This window comes from Ostrinia furnacalis, unplaced genomic scaffold (genome assembly GCF_004193835.3).
Source record: "Ostrinia furnacalis isolate ACB-3 unplaced genomic scaffold, ASM419383v2 OfSCF5758, whole genome shotgun sequence".
NCBI classification, from domain to species: domain Eukaryota; kingdom Metazoa; phylum Arthropoda; class Insecta; order Lepidoptera; family Crambidae; genus Ostrinia; species Ostrinia furnacalis.
Window position 1 is genome coordinate 129,621 of NW_021135997.1, and position 14,468 is coordinate 144,088.

Below are 14,468 nucleotides of genomic sequence, written 5' to 3' on the forward strand. Positions count from 1 at the left end.
TTAGGTCACATTCACTTACACTGTAGAATGTACATCACAGTTGACAATAATCTTCTCAATTTAGATGAAGACCATGTGCCCCCCTGAAATCGAGGTGGCCTGCCACAACGGGCCTGACTCCAGCACCATCTCAGGGCCAGCTGATATCATGAAGAGCTTCGTGGCGAAACTGACTGCTCAGGGCATCTTCGCCAAAGAAGTGCCTTGCTCCAACATTGCGTACCACTCCAGATACATCGCAGAAGCAGGTGAATATGGTAGACGATAAGACTCTTTGATATACTGCTGAACAAACTGTAGATCTTGACAATATAGAAGTTGCAGGGGTGGTAGTAAATGTCCCGTACTCTGTTTGAGCGGTAGTAGGAAATTTACCACAAATTCATTCAAAAATGTACCACGACCATGGTTCTGGGCGGTTCTAGCATAGAAATATGATTGAAAAGGTAAAAGCTCGCGCAATTTTATAATCGTTACGGGATCAACAACAGTTGAGCTTTCGTTTGGGACATAGCTTGGCCCTCACTGATTGTTTTTTTTATTGGCGGTCTACTTACACCTGGTTATACATTAGAGCAGCGGTGGTATAGTTGTTGCAATTCACGAAGGCGAGTGAGCTTTACATGTGTGTTGTGTGATGGCTCGCTAATTTTCGTTTTTCAAAAGTGTTGATAGACATTACACTATCATTATGTGCATGAACTACACGTACAGACACAAGTAAAGCTCACTCGCCTTCGTGAGTTGAAAGAACTAGGTAGGTATAACTAGAGATGGAAAATCTCTGAGCAATTTTTTCCGCCATTTTCAATACAACCAGTGGTACCAAAACAGCATCGAACGACCTCCTGGAAAGTCGTAATCAATCATCTGCTGTAATGGCCATTTACGATGGGAGAGATATTTTCCATTTTACAGCAGCTTACATGAGATAGAAGCTGATCGCCTCGCCTCGTATCAAATGAATTCAAGACGATTCCTTCACCACAGGTCCCAGGCTTCTCAAGTACCTCACTGAAGTCATCCCAACTCCGAAGAGGCGTTCAGAGAAGTGGATGTGCACGTCCCTGCCTCAAGCACAGTGGAAGGACCCAAAGGCCGAGATGTCCTCGGCTGAGTACCACACCAACAACCTATTGGTGAGTTTGAACTTTACCCGACGGAAGAGAGAAGGGTTATGTTTTTGATAATGTGTTTTTATTTTTGTTAGTTCCGTCTGTTACTGACATTATTATGACTTATCTTAAAGGTATTGACTAAACTGTATCACAAATATTTTTGTACTTTTACTCGTATACTTTGAGCGTTGTTCATAATGCACTTTACAGTCTTGAACATCCATTTTCTAATTTATACCATTGAACACAAAAAAGATTTTGATGTTTTTTTGACAAAACCAGAAAAACACGAATCAAATTCGAAGTCAGAATGGTTCCGATTCTATAAACCTACGATGACGTCACAGGCTAGTAACAGTACAAAAAGGAAATGTTTCCAGTTTACTACATTATTTTCATATAAATTCACATTTCAGTATTGAATAGCAAAAAGTACTAGCATAACAATAAAAATTCAACTCTATTTCATCACAACAGAGCCCAGTCCTCTTCGAAGAGACCTCCAGACTAATCCACCACAACGCCATCACAATCGAGATCGCTCCCCACGGCCTCCTCCAAGCGATCCTCAGGCGTTCCCTCAAGAAGGACGTCATCAACATCCCTCTAACCCAGAAGAACAACAAAGACAACGTACAAGTGCTGCTCAACGCATTGGGCAAGTAAGTATTCAACCACGAAGTTCTTTGATATATCAAGAGATGGCGCTGCATTTACTCTACATCGCGGTGAAGTTTATTTTTCCTTATGTGACAAAAGCATAGTTATTAAGTTCATCAACGATGCTTTGTCGTATAAAGGAATAAAAAAAATGACCTTGTATGTCGCACCTCTTACCCGGCAAATTCTTGACGATCATAAAATATGTCAAAATATTGCTGGTAGTTAGCTAAGTGTGACGTCACATGACGCGCCTAATCTAACTAATAATACGCTGCATTATTGTTGTAAATTGTTAATTGATGTTACTAAAATTACAAATATCTATTCTACTTTCTTAGCAACAGCCTCAACAGTTTCTTAGAAATAGAAGTGGGGAAAACTTTGTTTAGGGCGTTTTAAAACGCACTGAGCGTAGAGCCTTATTGTTACTTATTAAAATAAAGGCTTTAACACCACATACAAGTCACACGATTATCAAGCAAAATTCCTCATCATCAAGAATATTATTCAAATCTTTGTCCTCAGATTGTACGAGGCTGGATTGAACCCACACCTCGCGAATATCTACCCACACGTGCCATACCCTGTGTCCCAGGGGACTCCGATGATCGCTCACCTGGTGGAATGGGAACACAGCGAGGATTGGTGAGTACATTCATTGTGACATCTAATATAGATGCAATAGGAGCGATTTTACAAAGAATAAAATAATATGCTGTCCTGGAATTTTGGACTTTAATAAGGTTTGGGGCATCATTAATGTAAGCTGTTTCATAATGTTGAGTTGGGTTATATTAAAATATATACAAAAAATTACCTTAGCGTATTTTTTTTAAAGATTTTGATTACTAAAACCTCATTTACTCTTTTAATTTCAAGAAGAATCGTTGAATAGATAGGCAAACATCAGCAAAATACTGTGGCATCTTATTTTAGTAGAAATTACTATTTTGTGACAGCAAAAATGTGTAGTCTGCAATTGGTGCCATTGCTCTTAGACATCAGCAAAATACTGTGGTAATAGATATAAAGTAGTGGCATTGCTCTTTTGTTTAAAAAATATATGTGAGACGAAATACAGGGCAACTGTAACACGTCATGATGTGTTGTCAAGTACACGTTCACGTTTTTCAACGAAATCATAGTCAATTCTTCTAATGTACTTTATGTTCTTGGCATGCCGTAATTAGCTTCACCGCTAATCACTTTACTTGTACAACAAACCGTTTTAAATTAACACCCGTTTAGACCCATTCTCCAAACGCTTGATTAAAGATCTTGGCCCAAGTTTGGGCCAACAAAGTTGCCAACATTCCGCAGTTCGCACGCAGCGAACGCAATACTGGCAATACCAGCGTCGTGTACTAATCACGGGCATCCGTCAGCGGCCACAGACAAATAGCTGCTGATCTGCAGCGAAATGTCTCTGCTAGGGATGTTATGGATATCCGTAACCGTAACCGATTCAAAAGTTNTTCAAAAGTTTCGGATAAAGGCGGGGTCTAAATCTTAATATTTTTTAAATACTTGTTACTATTGTCTGGCGTTACCTTGCACCATCTAATATCCCCGCCTGTTTTATTTTTATCATAGGTGTCTTCATAGGTAGTACATAAAGTGGCTATATGATGACTCGCGCAGCAACTTGCTATTTGAATTTTACATTTTTCAAATTTTAATTCGTAACCTAAATTATCCGAAACATTCGGATAATCCGAAATGATTTCATATCCGTAACCGTAACCTAAACCGGTATAGTATTATTCTAATATTCGTAACCGTATCCATAACCGAAACTTCATATCCTTAACACCCCTGCTGCCGCTGAATTACAATTTGGTACTTGTTAGTTCAGAAATACTCTGGCTTTGGTTTGTTTACTTTCTACCAAACGCATCTAGGGAAGTTTCGAAATTTTGTTTGTTTTCCCAACATTCCATGCATGTATCTAGTCAAATAGCCCGATAATCTGTAGTACTATGTCTCTCGCCGCTGATTTTGCAATTTGGGACTTGATGTTTTACACTGATGTCGCATAAAATGCCTAGGATATAAAAGATCATCAAAAATACTCTGACATTAGCCTGTTTATTTTCGTAAAATGTGTTTTAAATACCTTAATTTGGCAAACAAGTACCTTAATACATGTTATAAAATAAAATATATGCACATACTAAATAGCCCGCTGCATTTCCTGCAATAATTTTACAAAACAATGACTCAATTACTGCATTTTGTCCAATATAATTACAAACCGGCCGCACTCTAAAATGTATAGCATAGATTATTGTGAAGTTCATTGTTTATGATAAACAATGCCTAGCCAAATTGTGGTTACGGGATAGGACATTTAATTAAAATAGGCCTTTATAGTAAATTTAGTGGCACACCATGTCAAAATAATAATCTATATTGATGACATGATAATAACACTAGGTGCAGTTATGAATCAATTATCAAGATAAAAGCGACTTTACTCATTTGTATAACTAGCTGCCGCCCGCGACTTTGTACGAGTGGATCCCGTTTTACCCCCTTAGGGGTGGAGTTTCGTAAATTCCTTTCTTAGCGGATGCCTAAGTCATAACATCTACCTGCATGGCAAATTTCAGCCCGATCCGTCCAGTGATTTGGGCTGTGCGTTGATAGATCACTATGTCAGTCAGTCAGTCACCTTTGAGTTTTTATTTAGATTAGCTTCGGAAGACACGTACACTTAGACCGCTTCTAGACTGCAACGTTAAAACATTTTTCATGAAATTAAAAAAACGACAACGCTACTCCGAAATCAACCTCTCTGTGAACTTTTTAACTTTCAAAATGATTCAATTCGCTTAACTTTCATTTTAGTATTATTTCTTAGACTTTACACAAGCGAACAAATTCTTTTGTCAACTGAAATCTTGATTTTGTTGAATTTCACAGAACAATCTGAACAATTTGTAACGTTTCATTCATTTTATATGCCTTCTTTGCTGAGTTTATTTGTATTTGTAACTGTTTTAGTAAAATATTTATATTTGTATGGATAAAATAATACAAATAGAATCGCCAAACGTTGGTTTTGATTTCAATATTTGTACCTAACATCTACAAAACGAAAATAAAATTAAGGCGAAATTCAATAATTAGGTATATTTTACTAGCAGAGTTTTAAAAGTAGCCTGTTGTAAATTAGTGTTTTATTAAGTAATTTCTTAAATTCTAATCATCTCTAATACCAAAATTTATACAAACGGTAACAGACAGAAAGTTGGAGAATTTCAAATGAAGTAAAAAAATGGCAGCAAGCTAAAATTAATGGCTAGCTCTTTGTAAATGACTTGTTTCTTTTTATCTTCTATCTATAAATGAAAGCGAGTAATATAATTTAATAACTCAATATGCAGCCATTTTTCCTTCCAATATATTGTAACAATTTGAAATCGTTAGGTATTCAGAAATAAATATTGGACGAAGAAAATTTTCTCCCCTCTTAAATTTTCCTGTCATTGGAAATTATTAAGTAGGCATAAGTAATGCGTTTTTCTCATTCTGAGGAAAAGTATTAAAAAGATATTGCTTTTATAATAGCATACAGTTGAATGTTTTAAGCGATTTTTAATGTCATTCTCAGTAAGTTAGCTTTTATAAAGCTCTTTTTATCATCTAACTTAACTCATTAGGTTAAGTTTCGGGATTACAGGAATCTAAATTTGAACCTTACCTGAATACAAATGTAATACATTTATTCAGGTATCCACCTGTCTTTTTAGGTACGAGTATATTAAAACCTAAAATAAATACATAAACAAAATAACGTTTTATCTATTTCATTAATACGAGTTCTCTGATAGATTGCTCACCACACAAAAATAAATAACTATAGTACAAAAAGAGACGACACAATTTAGGCGATTTTATCAGTAGGTATGAAGCTATCTCTTCCAGAAAACGTATAAAGAAAACAGATTCCACCCTGTAATTGGTTTTTTAATGAAATACAATCAATCAAAGCTTCAATTTAAGCTTTAAATTGAATTTAGTTTTCAGCTTCGTTCTGTTACGGACCTCAGTCTCTATGAACTATTTTTGTCCGCAAATTAATTCCCATGTTGTATAAAGCGGTAGGAAATCTATTGGCGATTCTCAATTTCGTTAGGGCGGGTTCGTTAGGCAAATATCGGCCTGATTGCCGATGGATATGCATGTTAAGGCAAGGCATTTGTAGAGTCTACAACATTAGACTATTAGCGATACAAAATCGCACATGCTATAATTGCTTAGGATGCAAACTATTGCATCATAAGCAATTATGCTCCGCGCCAAGTAACACCAGTATTAAAAGTTAGATTGCCTGCTAAAGAGATATAACTGCCTCGGTATCATAGTTAACAATTTGGCAATATTACAGATTTAACTACCCCATTATCGTGTTCACAGACAGTTGGGTGTCTCTATGTTATTCACAATTCATTGTTTTTATTAAGAGCCGTTTACTCTTAGCGCGTAAGATTCCGTTTTGAATGGGACTTATACACATGAAAATTTAAAGAAAGGTTCCAAGACATCGGGGAAAACGCTCCTTTTCAGAAAAAAAAATCACAGTTGTCAACTCAATAAGTTCTCCCTTTTCGCTGACAGTTTATATCATAGATATTCTATGTATCTTCTTTTTCTTCAGGTATGTGACGTCATACAGAGCCCAGGAAAAGATGAAGTCTGGTGAGCGAACGGTGAGGATGTCCATAGTGGACGAAGACAGCGAATACATGGCTGGCCACGTGGTTGATGGTAAGTTATATTATGTTTTAAATATCTATAGGTAGGTAAATAAACAAATTCCTTGGACACGACACTATCTAATTCCTAATGAAACCAAGTTTGTACCAGACAAAGGTATACATAAATACTTACATAGATAAATAGAAAACACCCAGAACCATACAAACGAAAGCGGTACCTAGTAGGAGAGACGAGTGCTCTTTGAAAGCCTATTTACAGAAAATAATGAAATTTTTAGAACCTACAATCCACAATAGATATCAGTGAACCAAATCAATGAAAACACCATGACATGCATAATTTCTTTATAACACCAACGGATGAGCTCTTGTCTGCATCTCAAACGAATCAGAGTAAAACACAGAATAATAATAAGTACTACGTACAGAAGTTTTACTTCGCAAAGGTATTTAAAAAAATGTATGCTCAATGTCATTAACAATATGGTGTAATTTAGCCTGTCTCAAGAGTCAAGCACCATTTTGTTGACAAACGTCAGTGATCGGTACTGCGCCGAAGCTATAGGGCTGACTTCGGTAAAATGATGTGACGTGAGGTGCCAAACTGCGGAAAATTGCAGAGGAAATACATGATTTAGCATGAATTAACATGAATAATATTAACTACTTATTTACCTCTCAGTGTCTTGAGGCAACTTAAAAAAGGACATTCTGTGTTTTTATTATTATTTAGGCAGTTAAATACTGCACAGTATTTAGTACACCATTTTCTTTATTTTCTTCCATCATACACAAGAATACGCGTGCGTGAGTCAATGTTCGCTCGTATGTGAGGCCTTGTCGAATAGTATCCTGTAGGTGGGCCATCGTGCGTGTTTTGTTTTCGATGTAAACTCGCGGAGATGAACAGGCCTGGTAATAATCAGGCCAAAGCATCACCCAAATACCTGGACTTAAATTATCATTCAACTCCTCAGGCCGCAACCTATACCCAGCTACCGGCTACCTAGTCCTGGTTTGGGAAACCCTCGGCATGATGATGGGAGAACTCTACACCGAGGTGTCGGTCGTCTTCGAGAACGTCCGCTTCCAGAGAGCCACCAACATCCCTAAAGACGGCAACCTGGAGTTCATCATCATGATCCAGAAGGGCAGCGGGAACTTCGAGGTTTGTATGGAGATTTTTTAATCCACAAAGAGTAAAATCTTGTCGTGACCACAAATATCAATATGGGAAAGATCTAGGGCAAAGAAGAACAAGGAATCTTAATCTGCATCTCACCTAAAGGAAAGTGGTGATCAGGCCGAAGGTGGAAGAGAGCTTCACCCGGAATCCATAACCACATAAGATTGTTCATCTTACCACCAACTGCTGGAACACAACATTGTTGTTATGTTGTATGGTGGGTGGTGTGGTTGATGATTATAATAATATGGTGATTTATTGGATAGTCAATTAGGTTCATAAATGCGTCAGAAAGTCGAGAAAATTCAAATTAACGGTCTCAATTAGATACTATACATCTTACTAATAAAACTTACACGCTCGTTGAACAGCGTTTTAAAATGACATTTAGTATGGAAATGTCATTTTAAAACAGTGTTCAACAACTGTGTACCTTTTTATTAGTATGTCTCTACCTTTACAATAAAATCAACATTCAGAGAAAATATTATTCTAACTTCAATAAACAATTTGTCGTTCAATGAACAGTTTCCTCGAAGCCAATTTTATAAAAGCAGGTACTTTATTACGTTACCAACCGATCAATGTTTGGTAGGTAGGTACTTAGTATCTCTTAACATCGGAGAAAATTTATTTAGGAAAAATACAATATTACGGCATGATTAATGGGGAAAGTATCGGTTTTTCGCCAAAATTCACGCACACCTGTGGTTTGTGTAATATTTATTATCCAATAAGTACAGTCATCGGCGTATTAGCCTTAAAATTGGTAGCAAAATCGTTCTTATTGCGACTGTATAAGATGCTGTATTTTGCTTGGTCCGTCCGTGCGTGACTGTTATGAAATTTCTTGATGGCTATTTAGCCTCACTCGGGCTGGTACTTATAATAATATCTTGCTATTAAAATAAACGAACGCGCGGAATATTAGTTCGTTTACCTAACTGACTACAACGTCAATGGTTTGGATCCCGGTGGGTGCTTTTAGATTAGTTCGAGCATTCAAAGTCATTTTCAGCCACGGGATGTCCACTGCTGAACATAGGCCTTCCCCAATAAGATTGCCTTTTTTATCAGATATTAAGATTCGTTAAAGATAAAGATAAAGATAAAGATATTTATTTACATAAACATGTGTGAAAACATATTACAAAGCAACATGAGATGGATGATAATAATAAAGTATGTATCGAATTTAGATATAATGTTTATCTGTTAGTCATTCTAATTAGGTAATTACAACATTAGCTGATAAAATCACTTTAGGAATAACTAATTACATAAATTAGCACCTGGCACCTAATCATTTATTAACTACAATCGTTATCTCTATTTATTTACATTTGCCTTAGTCACACGGTTTCAATTCAAAGATTGATAGATAAAATTCACTCGAATACAGGACTATTACATTTTTGCAACAAAATGACTCTTCTTTTAAGTTAGGTAGGTAGGTACTCCAGTGCTTGCAAGCTTGAGATCTGTCGTCGTCTGCAATTCAAAATGAAATGATTCAACTTTTGAATCCTTTTCAATTTCTATTGGAAAACATAGTCTCTATGGATCTAAGAAATCTAGGTAAGGATTTAGAGTCGCAAAAATGTTTGATAGGTTTGCGGACCAAAACGTCTGCCATAAAAATACTAGACAGATTCTAGTTTTAAGTTGATCTAAAAATATCTAGACATTAAAGTACCTATATCTCCCAAAATTCCTATCCTATCGTGCGCTCCATTCAACTTATGACCGCAGTCTGTGGAGGAACACTTTAATGTGTTCCTCATCAGTGAAGGACCGAGGAAGAAGAAGAAGAATACTTATCTCTCAATTAAATATTATCTTTCTCCACAGATCGTAGAGAGCGGCGCATCCATTGTAACTGGACGTATCTACGCCAAGAAGAACGTGGGCCAGGACTATAGAGTCATTCCGCCAGTGCCCGAGTCCACAGGGCCCAACATCAAGCATCTGCTCACCAAAGACTTCTACAAGGAACTGAGACTGAGAGGATACCAGTACAGGTAAGAACAAAGCTGGTCAGAAGTTGTTAGTTTTTTGTAAATGTAACTATACAGTTAAACTACTACGTCAAGAAAAATGAAAAAAGTTAACCTGGTATTTCTGTTAGTAAACAATAATCAGGATTTATTGATTGATTGATTGATCTCTTAGAATCTAACACCAGGTCACAATATAGTGTTAAGAAGGTAATTATGAAGCTTAAGTTGATTGAAGCAGTTATTCGAAATGCCTCTACATGATTTTATTGATATGGTATGAACCGCACCACTTTTCACACTAGTGGGAATAAAACACTTCAAATTTTCAGTGTCATCAACAATATCATCAGTAGGTACAGTCAGCGTTAAATAGTTAGTGACACCCAAAATGGCCAAAAAGTTGATAACACAACCTTATTCCAATGAGGGCTATCGTTTTAGCGCTCACCAGTTAGCGCCACTGTAGAGTAAGGTCCTGTCACTTGCTAGTAGCGAAGACAGTGGCACCAACTGGTGAGCGCGAAAGTGGTAGGAGGACTATCGCATTTGCACTCATCAAGATGGCGCCACTGTAGAGTAAGGTCCTGTCAATCGCCAGGGGTGCCAACTGTTAAGTATAAAAACGGTAGCTCTCATTGTAACTAAGACGTGTTCCGAACTTTTTGGCTACATTTGGCGTCACGAACTACGAGTATTTGACGCTGATTGTAGGTACCCCCACTGTTTTGTTTAACCACTTCACCACAAAGTCGGATACAAGAAAATTAATTTATCATTAAAATCTTCAACAGTGGCCTCTTCCGCGGCGTAATCGGCTGCAACGTCGAAGGCAGCCGTGGCAGGCTGGCCTGGGTCAACAACTGGGTCACCTTCATGGACTGCATGCTCCAGATGAAGATCATCGGCCAGGACACGCGAGGACTCTTCGTCCCCACCAGGATCGAGAAGATGTCGATCGACGCCAATATGCATTATAATGCCATTTCCAAGATGAACCCGGATTCGGCTAAGCACTCGTTTGAAGTTCGGGTTTACCCTGACGTTGATGTTATCAGGTAATGTACAATTTAATTCACTCTAAGTTCTTTTGATTATGTGTGCTGTAAGATTCTTCTTTAACTTGCCTTAAACAATTTTTTGGCCATCTCAATTCTAAAAGCCTTTGTCAAGAGCTGTGGGCTACCCAACACTGTTTTTAGCAAGCGTCTCCTTCATTCAAAGCAAAAGTTACTAATCTGAGGGACACCGACAGATAGCTCCAAATATATGGCTTGGATGGTCCATTTTAAGACAGTGAAAACAATACTGGCTAATATCTTTTAGGGCCGGTGGAGTTGAGATCCGAGGTCTCCACGCAACTCCCATTTCGAAGAGGATCCCACTTGGTGTGCCGGTATTGGAGAAGAATGTCTTCATTCCCAACTTTGGGACTGGCAAGATGAAGGTAAGAGTTTCTTCAGAGCTGCATTCACTGATTAGTAAAAAAATAGTTTGTACACCAACCATATTGAAAGAAGTTTATGTTGCACTTACTAAAATAACATCAGCTTCTTTATTTGAAAGTTCTTGCAAATCTCAGTAACATAAATGCTCACAATCCAGATCGAAGACATCCTCCGTGCCAATATCCAGCTGATTCACGAGAACATACAGACTTACAAAGTCAAAAGCATTGAGTTGGTTGACGAGGAATACAAGAAGAACAACCTCGAGCCAATAATCCCGGCTATTGGGGACATCCTGGGTGACCTGCCTCTGGTACAAGCAGAGCTTCTGCTGATATCTGAAGAGCCTATTGAGGATATGCCTCACACCGTCACAGTGGAGAATAAGAAGCTGTCTGGAGAATCGAATACGCTGATGTTTGTTGGTGCTAACCTTCTGAAGAGAGACGATGTAAGTACTAAAATAAATACTAACATTAAAATGCGGTCAACGAACATCGAAAGGAATAGGGTCCCCCAGACAATTTAGGCTTAGTAATTAAAGCCTTTTGGCATCATTTCTATTTCTTTAACTTCACTGAATCGAAATGTTAAACTGATGTTGTCTTCAGTCACAATAGTCATATTTACTTGCAATTTTATTAGGCTCTTAAAAGGTTTTCCCAAAAAAAAAAACTGGTAAAAGTGGTCAGTCAAGTACCACTGTTACCAGTAAATGCTTCAACATAATATTAATTCTTTCAATTTATCCCAAATAGGTTCTCCAACAAGCTCTAGGAACCCTCCGCGACAAAGCCTTCATCATGAGCAGAGAAAAAGACCGTCCCGACCCCAAGCGTTTCTCGGACAAGTACGATATCATCACCATTCAGGACACAGGCCTTGAATACATAGTCCTCTTGAGAAAGAGGGTAGGAGCTCGCCCTGCTAAGTTCGTCAAAATCGTCACCACTGATCAGACATTCTCGTGGGTGGATAAAGTTAAAGAAGAACTTAAAGAAGGTCAGAAGGTCGTGCTTTACAACCAAGATGAGCACATCAACGGTCTGCTAGGTCTAGTCAACTGTTTGAGAAGAGAACCTGGTGGTGAGGTCGTGTATGGACTGCTTATCGCCGACCCGTCAGCGCCACCGTTCAATCCGGACTTGGAAATGTATGAGGAGCAACTGGATAAGGACTTGGCCATGAATGTTTTCCAAGATGTAAGTTAAAGTTAAAGTGTTCAAGTAATCATGTACTTTATGTCGTTGTAATGAATAGAACTCCACCTGTTTTTGTGACCCTAATAAGGTCTCCGAAATGCCCCTACTATGGTGTGAATCATAATTTGTGCTAGGAGTTATACTGTCCGTATATTCTTATGTAATCTATAAGTTGGTTCCACTTTACTGTTTGTAAATTGTCACACGTAATTGTCTCACAACTTTTCGTGTGCGATCTTGCAAATGGACTAACATTATTAGGCATAAAAAATATTCTTTGAACGATTCCTTGAGAAGGATTAGGTGCTTGGAAAATGGGTCTATTCCACTTTGATCAATGGGTCTATTTCACATAGGTGATTAAAGGAAACTGAAATAATAATTAAACTGCAGTCCACTTTGATCACCTAGGTCATCTTATCCATGGGTGATTAAAGGACACCAAATTGTCGCTTACAGTTGAATGGACCTTACATAGGCTGATAATACTCAATCGTTTATTGCATAACCACATTAGCATTCACATTAGGTCTTAATAATTGAAACAATACACTAATTCCTGCCGATTCTCCAGGGTCAATGGGGAACATACCGCCATCTTCTCCTCGGGGACTTAGACACTGTCCGCGCTGATCACGGCTACGTCAACACTGTCACCATCGGAGACTTGTCTTCTATGAGGTGGCTGGAAGGACCTATCAGGCCCAACCAGACCTTCAAGACCCCTTCGAGTGTGCTTATTCATGTAAGTAACTAGGTTTTTTTTGCTGGGTGATTTAGTAATTCATACAGTTTATTGTTAGGGTTCCGTTTTATTTATTTATTTTAGGAATTACAAACAAAATAATGTGTTACAAAAATTTCAAGAAACTCTATTTGTCTGTGGTCTACATCGGAGATTCTTAACAATAGAAAGCTGTTATTCGATATGGATAAAATATTACATTAGTGACAGTAGACAAAGTGGTAGAGTGAAATCTTGAAAAAACAAGTATTTATTTGGGTATCTCCCCAACTTACTATGCAGATGACGTCTTGACTATCTCTTCAAAGTCCTATGCTACCAAAAATTTTAGTTTATCTGACAGATAATGTTCTTAATTAATAGGACCGGTCGTTACGGGAATCCTTGGAGGAGGCCTTTGTCCAGCTGTGGACGATATTTGACTGAAACGAACAAACGAAGTTCCTAATTGGCTATCGAGGATTTTATAAATAAGTGGTGAAATAGGTCTTTTTATTAGCGGTTCTCTTGCACTTTCTTCATCATACCAAGCTGTTTCCCCCAGGTATACTGCTCGGCCCTGAACTTCCGTGACGTCATGACGGCGACAGGCCGCGTCACAGTAGACGCTGTGGCTCGCGGCAGATTGGCCCAGGAGTGCGTCCAGGGATTCGAAATCGTTGGCAGGACTCCCAAGTAAGTCAACAGATTTTACACCTAATAGACTTTTGAGTAGCGTCCAAAATCCTTTGAGGCGGCGTCACCTTGAATACAGTGACCATTCTTAACCGGCTTGCTAAGATCTCTTTTAATCCACCGAGATTTAGCCTAAACAGTAACACAGCTTCAGGCCATCCGTCCATCTATACTAATAAAGAGTTAAAGTTTGTGTGTTTGTATATTTGTTAAATTGTAAGGGGTAATCTCGGGATCTACTGAACCGATTTTAAAAATTCTTTCACCAATAGAAAGCCACATTATTGCTGAGTGTCATAGGTTATTATATAAAACCGAAAATTCCACGCGGGCGAAGCCGCGGGCGGAAAGCTAGTCAGTTTAAAGATCTTAAACACAATCCAACTGTTAGATTAATGCTTTTGCCAAGTGTAAGTATGGTGTAAACCCATTGCGAGTTAGGCAAAGGAACCTCTTGGCTTGAAGCCCTCCGTCTAAAGCCCGGTCCGTGAGCACGTAAAATTTTGTCCAATGACCCCTAGCTACCCATCCTTATCGCTCGCGCGTTATTATATTGCTGTCGCGACTGTGCGACTGGCACCCGCAGTGAGTGTGCGAGCGCGATAGCAACATAATTACGCGCGAGCGATAAGGATGGGTAGCTAGGGGTCATTGGACAAAATTCTACGTGCTCACGGACCAGACTATATCTAGCAATAATGATCGTCTGA

At 38.3% G+C, this 14,468-nt stretch overlaps 1 protein-coding gene across 2 annotated transcripts in view; it reads left to right on the forward strand.

Annotated features, from left to right (window-relative positions):
* Nucleotides 1-14,468, forward strand: part of FASN3 (Fatty acid synthase 3) — a 69,283-nt gene that overhangs the window by 33,810 nt on the left and 21,005 nt on the right. For both annotated transcript variants that reach the window (XM_028316515.1, XM_028316516.1), the window contains 13 exons: nt 65-248; nt 991-1,139; nt 1,596-1,780; nt 2,307-2,426; nt 6,445-6,554; nt 7,483-7,673; nt 9,543-9,712; nt 10,483-10,746; nt 11,015-11,135; nt 11,294-11,587; nt 11,895-12,338; nt 12,913-13,083; nt 13,628-13,758. In XM_028316515.1, coding sequence (XP_028172316.1) covers nt 65-248; nt 991-1,139; nt 1,596-1,780; nt 2,307-2,426; nt 6,445-6,554; nt 7,483-7,673; nt 9,543-9,712; nt 10,483-10,746; nt 11,015-11,135; nt 11,294-11,587; nt 11,895-12,338; nt 12,913-13,083; nt 13,628-13,758 — 2,534 coding nt within the window. The remainder of the gene's footprint in view (nt 1-64; nt 249-990; nt 1,140-1,595; nt 1,781-2,306; nt 2,427-6,444; nt 6,555-7,482; nt 7,674-9,542; nt 9,713-10,482; nt 10,747-11,014; nt 11,136-11,293; nt 11,588-11,894; nt 12,339-12,912; nt 13,084-13,627; nt 13,759-14,468) is intronic.